At 51.3% G+C, this 18,925-nt stretch overlaps 1 protein-coding gene across 3 annotated transcripts in view; it reads right to left on the reverse strand.

Moving 5' to 3' along the window:
* Positions 1-1,152: 1,152 nt before the first annotated feature.
* The window catches only part of CHCHD3 (coiled-coil-helix-coiled-coil-helix domain containing 3), a 203,808-nt gene continuing 186,035 nt past the window's right edge, over positions 1,153-18,925 (reverse strand). The window contains exons 7-8 of one of the 3 annotated variants that reach the window (XM_044428690.1): positions 12,877-13,012; positions 1,153-1,536 (exon numbers count right to left, since the gene is read on the reverse strand). In XM_044428690.1, the coding sequence (XP_044284625.1) occupies positions 1,453-1,536; positions 12,877-13,012 (220 nt within the window). In that variant the 3' untranslated portion in view covers positions 1,153-1,452. Of the gene's footprint in view, positions 1,537-6,315; positions 6,993-7,499; positions 9,373-12,876; positions 13,013-18,925 lie in introns of those variants that run through there. The other 2 variants (XM_044428700.1, XM_044428681.1) reach the window with 2 other exon arrangements.

An 18,925-nucleotide genomic window follows, 5' to 3' on the forward strand; every position in this document is an offset into this window, starting at 1 on the left:
AAGGTGCAAAAGTGGAGGTGGCTCCGGAGTCCGAAAGGAGCCCCTGTGATTCCAGGAGAGACAAATCTCACATCAGGACATGTCAGGGTGGCACGTCAGGCGGAGGGACACGCACCAGGTGAGCGACACGCACACACGGAGATTGGCTAGCTTTTTGCCCATCGTTGGAGGCTTCCAAATGGGGCACGGGAGTCATGCTGGGCCAGAAACGCCCCAAGTTGCGTTGCGGGGCGGAGGGCCGGCTCTTCGGAGCGACTCTCCAGTGGCTGCTGGGAGGGAGACGAGGGCTGCTTGCGACTCTCCAGGACTGCTGGCCCGGCTTTGGAGGAATCGGAATCCAAAGGAGAATGGGGGGGGGGGGCTGGGAATGGGGGCCCAGATGTTGAGATGAGACGAGCGGAGGTGCTTCTCTCAAGGCCAGGCTCCCCAGGTCGGCAGGCAGTTTCCGGGAGTAACCAAGATGTAGAATTGGCAGGAGGGGACCCAGAGCAGGGAGTTTCTGAGACAGACCAAGCAGACCATAATGGGCTCTTGACCCCATTACGTGGCATCAGCAGAGCAGGGTGGCCTGATTAGAGGATCGGCGTGCAGAGAGCAGGTGTGCTCCTTTTTAGAAGGCTCCTCCAAAAGGGATGGGCCCAGGCATGCTCATAAGGAGAGCTCCTGGAGGCGAATACGAGATTGGGTTCAACAAACTACTCTGCACATGTTCAGAGATTCATTCTGGCTGTTTTATGCTGTTTCGTCCACACAGATCACTTTGCAAGGAAAACGGCCTGTGTCTTTTGAATGCACAAAGGAAGAACTCTGCCTCTTGCCAGTGGGCACTGCCACTCCGTTTTGCCCGTATGCTTATCTTGCTGTGGGGCCCTTGGTCTCCCCAGTGTCTCTACAGAGATGGACTTCTCTTCTTGAGACCTGCTAGATGCAGGGGGAGCCCTCCCGTCTGGCCCCTGCGATGTGAAGTGCTTCTGCTTTCCAGAGGTCACATTTTATTTTGCCAGATGTGAATCCCGGTATGTGGTGGAGCGGCTACTTGGACCAAAAACACCTCTGCCCTCTCCAGAATGAAGACCTTCTAAGGGGACACAGTGGTCAGACCGGTGAGCGATGAAACCCACCTTGTCAGCAATTCCACTCGAATATTAAAGATAGTATGCAAATACCTTTTTTATTTTTTAATTTGAATCAGAGGTTACCTTCAAAAGTGCTTTAAAAAAAGAAAAGAACTGCTATCTTCACAAGGTTATTAAAATTACACGATTCTCCAGAGAAACGAGGCTAAGTGAAGGCTGCGAGAATGTAAAAGCTAATATTGAATGAATTTCTACGGCAGGAACAATCACCGAAGGAACGAGTTGGATCCAGTCTCCTCATCCCTGGAATCTCATTAGCCCGTCTCTCTTACGCTGAACCACAAACCTTCCTTGGCTTTGAGCTTCGTGATGTGCTTCAGCGGGGTGAGCCGTGGGGTCCTCGCTGTGGGGTAGACCTTTGACCCACGCCTCTGTGAGTGAAACCTGCAGGGTCCTCAGCCTTCGTCAAGTATATAGGAGGGAAAAAAGATCGTGGGTTATCACGTGAAAACATTTTAGGTTGTGCATGATTCATTGTTAAAGACATTTGCTCCTCTGCAGGCGGGTGTCCAGTCCCCTCCGACAGCAACCCCTGTGAGGGCCGGAGAGCTGGAAAGTAGCCGGCAAAGGGAAGAGAAATCCCTTGAGCTTTTGCAGGAGGGTGAATGGTCTCCAAGGACAGGCTGTTTCCTTTGGGGGGAGCTGATGCTGCCGCTCGGCAGCTACGATCGGAGATTGCAAAGACACCGTCTCTGCAAAAGAAAGGAAGGCCAAGCTGGGATGGGCAACCGCAGCAGCTCCTATGCTTTGGCCAACAACTCCCATCTGTCCCAGCCAGCATGAGCCAATAGAGGATGGGGATTCCGGTCAAAATATATGGAGGGCTGCAAGTTTTCCACCCGAATTCCCGCCACGTGGTTGAAGTAGGCAGGAACCTGGTAGGGCAGCGGGAGCGATGCAGTTCCGTTCCACCAGCCAAGCCAGAGTCTACAGGGATCGTTTGTCCTTGGCATGCAACAAGACGCACCCGGCCACCGAGCATTGTGGAATCAGCCTGTCCAAGAGCTGGCTGGGATTCCTCAAGGAAGAACAAGAGACGCAACAGGGCTGCCAAAACAGGAGGACAAAACAGGAGGACAAGATCCATTTGCATCCCTACAGAAAGGCTGCAAACGGGCTCGGCCCGCTTTTATCGACGCTTTTGAGGCAAAGCACCTGGAGAATGTTTGGCACATCCCTTGTCCACACAAACAAACATTTGGCCTGCATGTTGATATAGTTCCTCTTTCGCTGCAGATCGCCTGCTCCTCAGACCCCTTTGCTCTTTCCCTTTTCCTCATTCTCTTGTGCAGCTAAGCCACGCAACAACTCTGCCAAGGTCTTGGCGCCACTGCAGTACAGAACATTAGAGCGGAGTTTTTGCAGGTTAGCCAATTCATAAACACACCATCAGGTCCCTGCGTGAACACCCGTCCCCGCAGGTGCTGTCCACCTGGTGCGCCAAGTTAACGTACCCTGGGCGAGATCCTTTCCTCCCGGAGTCACGAGTGGCTTCACGCACACCATGGAACTCACCTCCGTTTCTTCGCCCCATTGAAAACACACACACACATATGAAATCCCATCAATTAAACTGTAATCACAAAGCAACTCAGTAATTAACGCAGGAGAGCTGCTGCAAGCACTTCTGAATACCAATTAGGTCTCCAGGTGTGCACAAGGCTGTGTCGGATGCTGCCGTTCAACTGTTGCCAATTAGAGAATTAGACCAGGTAAATAAACAGGAGTAGGTGGGCAACCTCCGGCCAAGCCCGCCCTTTCAGTTACATGGAGATACCCATTCCAATCCTCGGGATTTGCTTGTCTGTTTTTAGAAGAGGGTGACCTGCAGGGAACGGAAAGACAAGGAGTTCCACTCCGGGCTGGGGCCCTGGGCAGAAACCAGTGCAGGGGGGAGGCACCGGGGGAGGGCTCAGTAGAAAGCCATTCCGGACGTCTGCTCCAGGAAAACCGACTGATGCTCCTTCCCTGGATGTATTTTGGGAGAGAACTGCTCATTTTAAAGGATGCTGAGGAGGACTCCTCAAAGGAGTGGAAGAATCGGAATGCAGCTCAGCACCTGGAAGCCATCTTGAAACCTTGGGGCAGGGCAGTGCCAGTCTGGGCCTGGGCCTGGGCCTGGGCCTGGCTGGATTTTGGGGTCTGGATATTGCTCCAGGATGACTCGAAGTATGTTCCAAATCCTAGCACAGCCGGGAGAATCTAGACGTGTTTGTGCACAGCTCTCATCAAACCTGGTCAGCACAGTCCTCTTGGTCACGTGATAGTGTTACAAGCCCGAAGGACAGCAGGTCGAGCGGGACTGGTCAGCCAGGTGGACTTGGGCCAACTTCTTGTGAGTGCGGTAGCGAGCGTTGGACTGGAGAGGTGGGAGATCCGGGCTGTAGTGCCCACTTACCATGATGCTGCCAGGGTGACTTTTGGCTGGTCATGTACCCTCAGCCTAACCCACCTTGCGGGGTTCCCGTTCTGTGGCTAAAACAGAGGCGTGGAGCACCTTCGAAATCCACCTTGGGTTCCTTGCAAGCAGAAGAAAGGTGGGATTTAAATGAAATGGATGTCGAGAGGGAGAGGAGGAGGAGAGGGAGCCCTCAAGGGGGGTCACACCAGAGGCAGCAGATTTTTCCTACTTTAAAGTGACAAGTAATCATGCAGGGTGCAGGAGAAGGGTAAGAACGGGAGGATATAGCTACACTGCAAATGCGTACTTTCCGTGTAGTCCACCCAAATTCTGGAAAAGGCTGGGTGCTAAGAAGGGTGTTGCCAATACCCGGCCTTCCACACACCCAAACAGACCTCCACTACACTGCCAGGGATGGTGCCCTAAAACAGAGGAAGAAGAGTGGTCCAGGTCCCAACGCTGGGCAGCTGCCATTTTAATTTCCCACAGTGCTCTGGAATGTCCAGGGTAGAGCCCAGGGAAATTAAAATGGTGGCTTCCCAGAGACTCACTCCTGCCACAGAGAGGGGCACACCAGATGGCTTTGGCTGAAGGGCACACGCACACCATCCTGGATCTGGCCATGGACCTCTCCCTCACCAAATTAGATCTGGCTGCCATGTTTCTTGTGGGAGCTAGAGCTGGATCCCGTTTGATGAGGATGCTGGGAGATGCTGAGCAGTCACTGAAGATCACCCCGCGGTTGGCTTCGCACCGATGAGCCTTCTGGGAGAACCCCTCAGCTGTCTCGGAAGCAGCGTGCATCAGCTCAAAGGTGCGGGCCCCACATTCCTCTGTGGCCAAGTCCTGCAAGGGGGGCGCAGCCGGTCCTCGCAACCCCACATCCGCAGCGAATTGAGGACATGCAGCACCCGGGTTCACACAGGCGGCAGCCTGGCAGCAGGAAGGCAATCGAGAACAGTTTAACTGGTTAAATGTAGAGTCTCACAACACTCATGATAGTAAAAAAGGGCTCTTATTCAGAAAACGTTCTTCATTTCCATCTGAAAAGAACCGTAAAGAACGGCTGGGGGGTTTTTCAGTGCTAGGGATGTTTATATGCAATGCCTGTACATTGATTTACTTCATGAATTGGATATAATTTAAAAACATTGCAAAAAAGAGTGGAAGACCACAGTTGCTGTTTTTGCGTCACATGTTTTGAGCTGAGAATTAAGTAGGCCTTTGGCTTCTGCGGGTTTGATGCTTCTCACTGGGTGGCCGAGTGACCTTGAAGCTAGATTGCCTTTTGCAAGCTCTAGCTGGCCAGTGCCTAGAAAAGGTATTGTGGAGTTGAAAAGAGGTGCAGAAAGGAGCAGCTAAAATGATCAAGGGGCTGGAGCCGCTCCCGTGAGGAAATGTTACAACGGTGGTTGTTCCTCAGCTCTGGAATAGGCTCCAGAATAGAACAAGTCCGTCCAGTGCCTAAATTACTAGCCTTTCAGCACCAGGCAAAGACCATTTTAACTCCCCAGGTATTTTAATAATTGCTTTTTGTTTTAAAATATTTTGTAAATTTTAAAATTCATGTTTTAAGCTGCTAGACTCTGTCCGTATTGTTGCATTTTACGGAACCGTTCATTTTATTGTTGGTTTTAATGAAACGTACACTGACCAGAGAGCCTAACAGGGCTAGAGGTGCAGTCTATAAATTTAATAAATTACTGAGTTGTTCTAAGAAAAAAGGCAAGAGATGGAAGAGCGTGAGGTGTGCAGAGCTGTGCCTGGTGTGGAGAAAACGGCGAAGGAGACGCAAGGGCCGTTTCATTTCGTCAAGGCAGAGGGTAGGAGAATCCAGATCAAAGGAAGCACCTGTTCATTCACATAGCTATGGAATTCAGTTCCACAAGACGGAGGGGCTGCCCATCCATGGAGCCGGCTTTAAAAAGGGGCGAATCAAATGCATGGAGGCGGCGGCTTTCCATGGCTCCCAGTCCAGGTGGGCTCAAACTGTGGATACCAAGACGAGATGGTGCACTGTGACTTATCTTGTGTCAGCTGCATAGTTCTGGGCTCGCTTTGCAACACTGGCATTGCCTTCTCAGAGTCTCAGGGCCTTGGTACCTCAAGGAACTTGTACGGACACACAAACCTACCTGGGTCCTTAGGTTAGCAATGAAGAGCTGCCATTAAATCTGGTGACATGCTGAACTTCTGACTTTATACCACAGTGTTTTCTATTGCCCAGTTTGGCTGACTGTTTTAATTATATTTATATTTTTATTTTACAAATTGCTCTGCAATGCTCAAGCAAGCCTAAACAGTGGGATCTAAATACTTCAACTAACACATGAGAGCTAATCTGGATGGAGGTGCCAAAATATGTAGCCAACTGCAGATGGGAACGGGGTTGATGCACTGGCAAAATAAGATTTGTCAGAGCAAAGATGCGCTCTCCTTTCCCCATGGGGCGTTGCTTCCGGTCCCCAGATCATCCCTGTAGCCCTCCTCGGAACCTTTTCCAGCTTGCCTGCATCTTTCTTCGACTGTGATACCCAGAGCCGGATGCAGGGCTGGACACAGCCCACAAACCTGCGACATCCGGATGGGTAGCATTATGCACCTGCAACTCATGAAGCTCCCAAGACTGGGCACTGAGAAACGCGTCCCGATATTGTCTTGGCAGAAACGGTTCTCCCAGGTGTTTCACCAGAGGAAGTGCTTCTCGCACGGTGCCCTGCGACCAGGCCTGCCCATCCTTCACCACACAAAGAACACGCCAGGCAGAAGCCGCGTCCCTTCCCTTCACAAAACACGTTTTATTACTGATACTGAGAGAACATAACTGTCAGTATTTAGCAGCCGCAACGCCACACAATCGCAGGTTACCGTTACAATGTAATCAAATGCCTTATTACAATTATAATTTGCAATCAATGAACTCCCGCGCAATGGAGGCTTCAGAAACATGATTCCAGCAGAGGGGAAGATGGATGACCCTTTCGGTGACATAATTTTGGCAATAAATTAAACCCACATCCTCATGATTATGCAAAGGAAAACACAACATTTAGAGGAGCGCAGAAGGCAGGCAGGGCAGGTCCAGAGACGCGCCTGGCAGCGCAAGCGGTCTCTGCCGCGGAAACGGCAGCATCGGGGGGCGGCTGCCCACCTTCCCAAGGTCGCCAAAAGGTTTCTGCGTTGCCTTCCTTCAACCGGTGAGAAGGGGGCTTTCCAGCTGCCCTCGGACGTGCCACCCCCAGCGGGGTGAGAGGCGGGGCCGGCCTGGGCCGATGAGCTGCGGGGCCCGCCGGTCCTGATCTGGCCCCTCGGGACGTGTGCGTTCTCCCCGCCTGCGCTGCGGCTGGGCTGCTGGATTGCTTGTGACTGAAGCACCCCGTTCTGCGGCTGGAATGGGAGCCGATGGACCGGCACCGGGTGCGGAGCAGCCTTTATCCTCCTCTGCCGGCCAAGCTCTGCAAGGGAACGCAAACAGCAAGCGTGAAATCTCCCCTCCAGAAAGCCAAACTGGGTGTTCGAAAGTACAGGTCGCTGTCGTCAACTGTTGCACGCTGCCCTGACGGCTTGTCAGCAGGTGAGGAGGTCTCTAAAGGGTCACGGCGGCCACGGTGGCCGGCCAGGGATGCCTTTACCCTGCATGACTGGCTGGCAAGCGCACAACAGAAGCCGCCTTGCGACAGGGAGGCCAAAGCAGCCTGATTGCACACGGCAAGACAGCCCACTTACAAGCCAGGCCTTGAGCCTGTTGGGAGCCCCAAATCTCCCCGCAACAGAGGCAGGGAAGACGGAAGTGTGTGGATCCTTCGCCTTTATTTATTATTTTATTTGTATTTTTCAATTTATATCCTGCCTTTTTCCGACAAAGGGCTCAAGGCAGCTGACATCATTCTCCTCCTCCATCGTATCCCCACAACAGCAACCCTGTGAGGCAGGTTGGGCTGAGAGTCTGTGACTGGCCCCAAGTCACCCAGTGGGCTCCATGGCCGAGCGGGGACTCGAACCTGGATCGCCTGAGTCCTAGTCCCAGGCTCTTAACCACTGCACCACACTGGCTCTCTACTCTGGCCTGTTTTTCTCATCCACACTCACATCCCATAATGACAACTGGCTGCTAAAAGAAACTGAGGATAAGAACAGCAGGGGGAAGGTACCCAGGAACCCCGCTGCTTGGTGTGCCCGCTCTCCCCACCCCCTGGGCCTCCGGGCCTGCCTTTGGGGTAACGTCAGAAATCTCAGCTGCCTGGCCTGCGCTTGCGCATACTTAGTCCAATGGTCACAACGCACAGCTTGGCTCTTAATATTCAGCAGCACGTAAATTTAAGCGCTGCCGAAATGAACGTAGTGCATTTTAGAGGTGTGTTGAGGGGAGACCGGATGCAAGGTAAGACGTGGGAGCCCGCGTCTTCCCTCCGGAGATCAGCCAGGTGAGGCGAGAAAATTCAGGCAGCTGCCCATCACTCACAGACTGCTGAACGCAAAAAGAATTCCCACCATGAGGGGTGCCCAGAATGGCACTGTGAAGATGAGTTTCTGAAGGAGCAGCAGCAGCAGCAGCAGCAGCAGCAGCAGCAGCAGCGGCAGCAGCAGCGGCAGCAGCAGCTGCACCTGCAACATTTTGGATTAATTGCTGAGAAAACGTGCTAATTGATGGGTGTTCAGTTACAAACATCGTCCTGCACATTTGCCAGATTTTTCACTGCAATGACTTCCGGAGGAACTGCAAGCACATCAGCTGCAGGCAGAACGCAGCAGTCCCCCAGGATCTATATGCTTTTGGGCAAATAAACACAATCATAACAATAATCAGTGCCAACAACTCAAAGAACAAATGCAAAAGAATTCCTCTGTTCAGAATCAAAAGGGGTTTTTGCTTGCTTGCTTGCAACATAGAAGAGCGCTATAAAAACAGAATTCCACACTGAAAGATTGCAGTGGCGCAGAGTTCCATGCTAAGAGCAGGCCTTGGAATCGGTAATATTGTATTTTTCTAACTTTTAACTGCGGATAACTGCCTTGCTTTCTCCTCGAAGGACTGTAATAAACCACGGTTGCCTCTCTTCCTCTGCATGGATGGGGTGTGTGTGCATACGTGTTGTATCTACACAACACTCCAGTTTATCAAACTGCCCTGAGAGGACTTCAGGTAGAGATTTAACTCAAAAGACAGCCACCGCCAAAACCCTCAATATTAGCAGCCTCGTAAGGTTTTTCTAAGGAAGAGATAGAGCCGGGAGATTAGGGAGTGCGAAATAAGGAGCACGCAGATGACAAGGCGTGCTGATTGCGATCAAGGCAGGAAGGAAAGAGGAGTCAATAAATTCAATTTATGAGCATCACAAAGAGTTCTCTGCTGCCGCTCGGGTGGGCAGTACCACTCCCTGGAATTCAGATCTCCCTCCTGCGCCTGCTTCTCGATATTATTGAGCCAGTTTCCCTGCACAAGTTTTTGTTCTTTGGCAGCCAATTTTGGATTGACTTCTTTCTCTCTCGTCAGTTTATTTATCCTCTTGCATGCATTTTTCTGTGCTACTCAACCCTGCATTTGATATCGCTGTTTTAAGAGTGGCATCAAAGGAACAATTTGTTCAGATGCTTCCATTGTGGGAGAGAAGGGAACCGCAGCAACATTCCTGTTTACTGCCCATGAAGACTAAACAATGCTCGGGCGGGGGGGATATATGGGTCCTTCTCACATATAAGTTTCAGCAATATGGGCGTATGTAATAATTTAGGGTTTGCAGCAAGTCCTCTTCTGGAATTGAATTTCTCAGGCTTCCTTGGCAGGGGGAATCCGTGCCCATCTGATGCACCTTGTAATGCAAGCCTGTTCATATCCTAAGAGAAAAGAGAGTCCAAATGCACTTTACAACAAGCCACAGCCAGCCAGAAATCCTCAGAACAGGAGGCCATGGAAGCCCACTGCTCGGCAGGGTCCAGATGTCACGATTCCAAGGGGGGGGGGTGCAGCAGTGCAGTTATGCCATTGCACCCTTTGCACTGGGGTTCAAGAGATGAGCTTCCTGCTTGGTGCTAATAGAACTGTAGAATAGTAGAGTTGGAAGGGGCCATGAAGGCCATCTAGTCCACCCCCTGCTGTTGCAGGACACCAAGTTGCACCATCCCACTCAGGTGGCCGTCCAGTTTCTTTCTGAATGTCTCTGGTGTGGGAGAGCCCACCACCTTTCTAGGCAGCTGGTTCCCCTGTTGTGTTGCTCTGACAGTGAGGAAGCTCTTCCTGACGTCCAGCCTAAATCTAGGTTGTTGCAACTTGATCATTCTGTGTCTTGCATTCTGGCATCAGCAAGAAGAGATCTTGGCCTTCCTCTTTGTGACAACCTTTGAGGTCCTTATAGAGGGATCTCATGTCCCCCTCAGCCTCCTCTTCTCAAGGCTGAGCATGCCCAGTTCTCTGTCTCTCCTCACAGGGCAGCGTTTCCAAACCCTGGATCATTTTTGTTGCCCTCCACTGGACCCTTTCTAATTTTTCTGCATCTTTCTTAAATCTTGGTGCCCAGAACTGGACACGGTACTCCAGGTGAGGACTGACCAGTGAGGAGTATAGAGGAACTACTACTTCTCATGATTTGGAAGCTCAGACTCCACCTGTGTCCAGAGTGAGGTTCTTGGGAGAGTTGCTTCCCTCTTAGCCTCACCAGTTTGCTCTCCGGGCAAGGAGAGCTTTGTGACCCAGCATGGCATCCATTTTGTAAGGGCGCCCAGAATTCACTCTCCATAAAGGTCAAGCGTGCCCTGATGCAGAAGCAGCTGGGGACCTGGGCAGTAGGATTCATACTGCTCAGGAAGAACCTTGCTTCGGCCTTGCTGTGGGAAGAAACTGGGAACTTCTCTAGAAAAGGAGACAAGGATTCCAGTCCAGGGAGAGGGGGAGAGTGTGTGTGTGGGACACAGGGACACTTTCTTTCATAACAAACAAAATTTCCTTGGGAAATGTCAGGTCTGACTGCAAAAATGGGGAAGAGAATGTTCTCTTGTTTGTCAGTTAAGTCTACACGGGTGCTCGTGACAAGCATTTCTGAAAGAGCTGAAGGAGAAAATGAAACGCAGGACGAAGCTTATTGGAAAGAAAGGGACAGGGCACCACGGAAGCGCAGTGCTAGTCTAGAAGCAGTGCTGCCAGCCCTGCCGATGCCTTCAAAGCAACGGAGGTGCTACCTTAGTGGGAGAAGCACATTTTCACTTCGAGATTCCCACTGTTCGGAGAGCCTGAAACGGAGCTATGACTTGGAGGGAAGAGAGCCAAACCCGCTGTGCTAGAGGAGGTCGAAGTATGTGGCCGTTTCTCCCAGAGAGAACGCCTGTTCTTATTGTTGCCTTGGAAGCTAGGCTGGGTTCAGGTGTCGAAGCAGAGTAAACTTGCGCGTCAAAGGAATACTGTCTGAACAAAGAGAAAAATGAAGACTAACCTGCTGAATATGTTGCTGAATTTTAGATCCGTCCAACCCCTAAATTGAGCCGCCCTTGGAACGGGAAGGGTGGAGTCAGAATCCTGGGGGAAAGCTCACTTTTGCCAATGCTACGAACTTTGGTTTCTGCCAACATTACCCCAGGGACACTACTAGCTCCTTGCCACAGTCTTTTTTGAACAGTGAGGTCTGGTAAAATTTGGAAAAACAAGACTTGTTTTTGAGCAATTGGGATTGGTGACTGAGTACCAAAATAAAAAGCTTCCTGCAGCTGCCCGTTCAATGCGGCTGACCAAAATGGAAATAATTAATAAAACAGGATTCCCTCCTGCCTCTCTTTGCTGCTACTAAGTGCAGTGGACGAGCAGGAGAGCTGCAAAGAGCTGCACTGCAGAATACAAAGTGAGCAACTCTGAAACCACAGGAAGGGAGGAAAGCATACCAGGCCAGGGGGACCAAGCAACAATCATGCGTCTCTAAAGACGCCGTAACGGGCCCTCTCCATCTCTCCCTTCCAGGCATATGGTCCACGCCAAGTCACGCCATTCTCTTGAGAAATCCACAAAGCGAACCTGGCAAGCTGCCTCGATCACCATTATGCACTGGCGTGTCCCCGGCTTCGCAGGCATGCAAAGGAGGCAGCCGACAGCCACGCAAGCTGCGTGGGGCTCCTGGCCCTCCCGCTCCACTGAGAACGCTTTCGAGGGGGAGCACGCCAGCTCCAAGGGACTGGAGTCGCAGCAAGAACAGAGGAAGGCCATTTACGGAGCGCTGCCCCAAGCAGGCCAAGTGGAGGAGGAACGCGCTGCTCTGCTGGCAAAAGGGCTGGGCTGAAGCGAGCGGCACTCCAGTGGGATCGGCTCCTGCCGGGACGCAGGAGGAAAGGATGGAAGCCGAGCAAGGTAAAAGCGGCGACCGCACCCCGGGCCCCAGCCCAAGTCCTGCCTACTCCTAACAGCCATACTCAGACAGTTCACTGAGGAAAGCTTCTAAAGCTTAGAGGAAAGGCAAACCCGGACAGCCCGTCTTTGGGAAGGCTGTTTCGCCTATGTTAAGTGCACGAGCTGGAGCACGGGGTACGTGCCTCCAGGTCCCTCCAGGAAGCCCAACTAGTGGCTCACAGACCACCATTTCTGCAGTCAGAAGCAGGCCTGTTCCCAGAGATGCATCCAGCCCCAAAAGGCCGCCATACGTGGCTGGTGGGCTTCTCCTGGCAAGGCAGTCAAGAGGCTGAAGGCCCGGGCTGGAGAACCACTCCCCGCAAAAATACAGGGGATGGGCAGGGTGGATCAGCGGCAGACAAGCGGCAGAGTGGGAACACCAGCTTGAGCGGCAAAGTGGAGTCGGCAGGCAAACGCCTGAGGAGAAAAGGCACCAGTCCTTTCTCTCCCGCACTTCTGCTCGAGTATTATTAGAGGGATAAAATAAGTGTGCGGAGGGCCGCTGCGTGGGCGTGACGCTGGCCGGTCTGGGCGCAGCAGCCCAAAAGTTGACCCGCCTTGACGAAGCAGAAAGTGCACAAGCCAATACAGGGGGCCGAGGGGGGTGCTGGCATCTGAGGAGGAGGCTGCCAAGCCATTTTGTACAGAATTGACAAAATGTGCTAGAATCGAGATCTGCAGCAGCACGACTCGAGCGTGGCCGAAAGGGACGAAAGGTAGGCTACCTGGACCCAGCCTTTGCCCCTGTGGCTCCATTTACCTGGTATCGGTCAGAGCAACAATCCTGAACTGAGGAATGGAAGTTAAATGGGGAGAACATCCAAACACAAGGCAAAAGGGGCCAAGTCCAAGAGCAACACAGCAGAAGAGGACGAGTGCATTAGAAAATGATCAAAGCCAGGAAACCGCCGGCAAGGTCAGGGAGACCCCTCGGAACACAGCCTGGGGTCCCTCGGGCAGCTTCCAGCACCCACCTGCTTGGCGTGATTGACACACTTCAGGTACTCGCTGGCCAGGGCCGAGCAGGTGAGTGTCTGCTGGGAATTCTCCTGGTAGCACTGGAAGATTTTGCTCTGCAGGTCGGCACACACCGGAGTAGACTTATATCGCCTGGAATGGAGAGGGAGAGAGACGTTTAGCTGGCGCTTTCATGCTAAATTATAAGGCATCAAGGATCTTCATATAAAGAACAGCTCCATATCTGACCAAATAAGTATTTTCTTGATTGTGTGATTAAATTATGGTAACATGAGAAGCACCCCTGTGCATCAGTCCACCTGGTCCAGCGTCCTGCTTCAGCAGTGGCCGAGCAGACGCCGTCTGAAGCCAACAAGCAGCCCCAGCAGAGATTGTCCCTGGACATGGATTAATTCACCATATTGCTTTGCGTCTTAACAGATTCCAAAGCACTGATAAGAAGAACAAAGGAGCACAGCAAATGTTCTTTTAAAAACAGGGTATCAGCAGAGCTGTGGCTGGTCGAGCACAAGAGCATGTGAAAAGGTCGGCGGACCAGATCAAAGGGGGGCATCAAGCCCAGCATCCTGTTCACAGAGCGGCTAACCAGCTGCCCGCAGGAAATGCGCAGGATGGCCAGGAGGGCAGCACCCTCCTGCCCATGTTCCCCAGCCGCTGCTGCGCAGAGCAAGCCACACCTGAAGCAAGGGAACCCGGAAGCGCAGGCGGCCTGGGGATATTCTGAAGCAGCCGCGTGGGGGAGCTGCCTGAGCTCCGGAGGTGGGGAGCTGCACCGAAAGGGGGTCACCCCACTGAAGGCTCTGCACGGGGCTGTGGGGATCCAGTTGGTCCACAGGCCCATTCAGACCCACCAACGGCAGGCCCTCCAATGACCTCAGCAACCAGGCAGGTGGGAAGGGGGAAGGTGCTCTCATTCCATTTAGCTACCATGGATGTCTGATAGCTGCTTAGAAGAACATTAATGTGGACAGCTTCTGAGAAGCAGCAGCCCATGGGGTTTGGGGCTCTCCGACGAGGTCAGTGCAGCTCGCTCTCTTTGTGGGGAGGGGGTTGCTCATGGTCGTTGAATCCCATCCCCCAAATCACACCACTGCAAAGCTGCCCACCCAGCGCTTGCCCACGGGATGCCCTTTCCACCAGCAATCGCACTGGGCGGACAATAGGTCTCCTTGGATGCTTTTAATAGCAAGGTGACTCATAAGCAAACATATAAGCCACTGCACAGCATCGTTCAGGAAGTTCCTGGCAGCCTGCACAGCATCCTACCAAAGAAGAACGCCAAGCAAAAATCAGGATGCATCGATTGAGGCTCAACCAGCAACTTATCCTTGGTGCAAGAAAGGGGAGAACAAACGCCTGGTGATAATACACAAGAACAAAGTACTGCATCATCCAAATTTATCATTCTGTTATCTTTCCATCAATGCTCTCTAATGTCTTAGAAGTCTTAGGCGTGTGTATGAAAATGTCTTTGAAATAGTTAAGAACAAAGCACCTTTCAAGGTAGGCTTCTTGAAACATGGGGGCCCCCACAGGCAGAGGAACAAGAGGGATTCTCAAGGGCAAATATTATGCTGGTATTTCATGAGTTTCAACAATATCTGCCTACACACTGGGTTAGTTTTATATCCGGGTGAACCTAGAGCACCGCGGGCAGCGGGGAAGAGCGAGTTCCGCTGAGGCACGAATGCCTGTGAAGCACAGCACAAAACGACAACAAGCTCTGCTGGAACGGCTTCTGGATCGAGAGAGGCGGTACTGCCGCTCTGTACGACTCTGGTGCGCCCGCAACTGGAGTATTGTGTTCAGTTCTGGGCTCTGCATTACAGAAGAGATAAAGCCAGGTTGGAATCGGTGCAGCGAAGGGCCACAACGATGGTGGCCGGGTTGCAGGGGAAGCGGTATGAGGCGAGACTGAGGGAACGGGGTCTCTTCAGCCTGGAGAAGAAACTTCAGGGTTCTGAGACTTCAAGGGGATCTGTTGGCGACTTATAGGTATGTGAGGGGGTGCCACATAGAGGTGGGTAGGGATCTGTTTTCCCCTGCAGAGAAGGGCAGGATGCGTTCCAATGGAGCCAAGCGCAGGGAACCAACGTTCAATTTGGATGCCGGGAAGTACTTCCTGACAGTTAGGACCCCGAGGGTGTGGACTGGGCTTCCACGAGAGGTGGCTGAAGCCCCATCGGTGAGGGTGTTCAAGGACAGACTGGACATGCCCATGGTGGGCATGTCGTGAGCGGAGCTGGCTGGAGCCAGGAATAAGACTAGATGGCCCGGGAGACCCCATCTGACTTGCTCAGTTTCTGTGTTTCTATGAAATGCTGAAGCTTCCACTTGTGCAAGTGGGAAAAGGTATCTGGATTTAAGTGTCCTTCTCCTGTGCTGTGCTGTGCCACAACCTTTCCCACACTGGACGGAGGTGATTGGAGTTGCAATCCAACACTTCTGCAGGGCACTGGCTTGGGGAATACTGAGTTAGCATATGCAGTAACCAGTGGTTTTCAACCTTTTTACAGTTGGGGACCGGAAAAAAGGAAAATTATTTTGGGGACCGCTGAGAGAAATAAAAAGGATTATATATATAATACAGTATTCTGTGTATTCATTTTTAAATATAGTATCAACAAATGGAAATGTTCTAAAATAACCAGAAACTGAGCAGTAAAAATGCTAATAAAAGAGTAAAATACTGAATTTAAATGTAATTGGATACAATGGAAATTTTTAGAGAGCAATATGTAATTCAATAAGGCTACTGTGAAATCTGCTGTTGCTTCTTTTCAAGAACACTCAATCAAAAATTTACAATAACAAAATACAAAATCAATATAAATGCAATACTAAACTGATAGCAAATGTGAATTCAAATACAATATTAGCATCAGAGCAATACAAAATCAGTCAAAGTTACTTAATACAATAATATTCATAATTTTAAATACTGAAATACAATGAACCCCTCCCTCCACTCAAAGCCCTATACACACCAGCACAGGCTGGCTGAGAAAACACGCTCAGCACAATCCCGCCTCTGCATTTCCCTCCCCAGGGAAAGGAAAAGGCCCAGTCTCAGGTCCCCGTGCCCCCAGCAAGAGCGCAGCGAGACCCACACTGGACCTGGCCAGCGAGATGCGGCTGTCATGCGTGAGCACGGCAGCGGCTCTGTCATGGACCGCCAGGAAATGCCGGCCGACCACTGCCAGTCCATGGACCGGCGGTTAAAATCCACTGCTGTAGACAAGTCCCTTCTTGTACACATGGAAATGTGGACCCCCAGAGAGGTCCGCCTGTCGCCGTCATTATTTGTTTTTCGGCGCCAGGCTAAGACCTTTTTATTTAAAGAATATTTTAACAATGCTTAATAGCTATAGGTTTTAACTGTGCAGCCAGGGTGTTTCCGGATTTTAATTGTATTCTGTATCATGCTTATTTATTTGTGTGAGCCATCCTGAGGCTATAAGCGAAGGGATGGCATACAAAAACTCTAAATAAATAAATACATCTGTGGCGCCAACCCCAGGCGTCATCACGTTCCCTAGGATGAGTAAAGGTTGGCTTCCTGGACAACCAACCTCGAAATGATGGAAGAGACAGTATTCTCCCCTTTTCTCCACAAGCCGTCCGTGCATCATAAATTACTCATGTTGGCACAGATCACCTGGCAACGTACTGGGGTGGGCGAGACACTGATGGGCTTATTTCATGAAGACTAGTCCCTATGTAAACAGATATCCAAACTAATAACACAGGTTATGTAACAGACAAACACCGCATAGAAGGGTATTCACAGAATATGTGCTCTTTGAAGAATTAATGAACAGGAACCACGTTTCTTGAGTAGTAACTATATATTGGCCATTTTCTCCGATCTATGCAAACACCACACTTTTTGCCAGTTCTGCTAGTCCTAAAGTTGGCTCTGACCCCTTCAATATTAGATTTACAATTAGCAAGTGCTTCTTCTGCAGTCCATCACAGGAAGGCAACATGAAATGTGCTTGTTTCACAAGAATTATGTGTAGGCAATCAGTCTGGGTTACCAAAGTTCTTATGTCGATGCCAATCTTTGTAGAAAAGGTTGGCTTTTGGCTGGCTCTCTCCGCAGCCCTTACGCCGGCAAGTTACGTGGTCCTATGGCATTAAGTACCAATGTCCATTCCAGCCTAGGGAAAGTTTCCATCCCAAACAGAAGGGCCATGGATCTTATCTCCCCTGCACAGGGGACATTTAGATGAGCTCAGGAACCCACCAAAACATTATTACCTTCTCCATTTTCTCTTCTCCATGGGAAGAGGAAAAACAATGTAAGAGGGGCTTCCCTGCCGACTTCTGCCCACGTGGAGCAGCCGACAGGGCAGGGAAGGAGTAGGCTGCCCGGATCCCGGCGCGCGCCGTGGAGAGCACAGAGTCACCCTCGAAGCTGCAACTGTGCCTGACTAGCGTGCAATCCAGCCTGATTTAGTGAAGCACTTTCATAATCCACCACATAATTAATATCCTCTGGGTGGACTGCAACCGATCCAAAAAAGGATGTGCCACTTTAAAATACAGCCAAAACTTTTTTTAAAAAAATGGTATTACTAAACTTGGGCAGCCCAGAAATCAGTAAAATGGCCTTAATAATCTAGAACTCGGTCCCAGAAATGCCTGGGAAAAAAGGACGGTCTTTGACTTGTGCTGAAAAGATAGGTGTGCAGATGCCAGGTAAATCTTTTTGGCGAGTTTATGCTCGCACAGGGTGCCACCACTGACAAGGCACCGAACTTGTACATGGGGGAGGAAATGCTTTGTTAGATACTCTAACCCCAAACCATGTCAGACTTTAAAGAGCAGGACCCACAGCTTGGTGGACCGGCATCACTGGACCACATGGCCAGTCCCGGCTCTGCTTTGCGTTAAGTGAAGCTCCTGGACTGCCTTCAAAGGCAGCCCCCCGTGCAGTACAGTGCAGCAATCCAGCGGGGAGGACGCCCCCCGTATCTCTCTGCGCCTCCACCAACTCTGTGTGGCAGGTCAGGACCGCCTCCCTTATCCTTCACATCCCTGCTCCAGAGAACGGAGAGATGCAAGTTCAGCTTCCATCAACGGGTGATGAAAAACACACACACTGCTTTCTAAATATATCTCATTCATCTATTTTGAAAACGAGGGCATGTGCACCCCCTCCCCAAATCCAATATGCCGCTAAAGCACGACTCCAGAAAGTGTTCTTTTAAGTTCAATAAGGGCAAAGGAAGAGTCTCATCAAGAAACTGATCTGTGCTCTTTACTTCTGACTGGCCTAAAAGGAGCCATATTTTAAGTAAAAGGATGAAAGTGAGATGCAAAGCACTCAGCGGCTCCTTGGGGGGCTCCCGGCTTGACACGCCGGCAAGATGCAGAAGCAAAAACAAAAGAGCGCCTGGCTGCTACATCGCCTTTATTTTACTGCTGACGCCCAGATGAAACATCCCTCCTGGACTGTTGATCATGATCGCTACATGACGGCGGAGCATCTCAAGCCGACTTTAAAACCCAACTGAGCCGTCGTGCTTTCCGGCTTTGGAAGTTCAGACTTCTGAGGATCCCTCACGGGAAGCCACTTCTGCGTGTCTCGCTGCTGGCGCCTTCTGTCGGCAAGGGGCTTCGCCTCCCTGGAGCTGGACCACAGCTCCGTGGGCAGGACACGTGGTCTGCCTGCAGGAGGTTCTGGGGTTGGCACCTGGCAGCCTCAGCTGAGAAAGGATGAAGGCACATGCCAGGAAACAGCCGGGAGAGACACTGCCGCTCTGAAAACAACAAGCTGGACAGACAACGGTTTGACTTGGCAAACGGCAGTGTTCCTACACCTTGCCGGAAGGGAGACCGAGCCAAAGAAGGGGCTGAGCTCCCCTTTGCCCTTCCCGTCACATGTCCCTTTTGCCGCACGAGGCAACCTTGCTCCTAAATGTGAACAGTTGCCTTTACCATGCAGCCTAAAATCTTTATGGGTCTCTGGCAGGCACTCTTAGATTGCAGGGGCTTCGGCTTCTTGCAAGGCATGGAGTGGAGAGCCCAAGAAGAGAA

The sequence above is a fragment of the Varanus komodoensis genome, unplaced genomic scaffold (assembly GCF_004798865.1).
Source record: "Varanus komodoensis strain SLA01 unplaced genomic scaffold, ASM479886v1 scaffold1, whole genome shotgun sequence".
Taxonomy (NCBI): domain Eukaryota; kingdom Metazoa; phylum Chordata; class Lepidosauria; order Squamata; family Varanidae; genus Varanus; species Varanus komodoensis.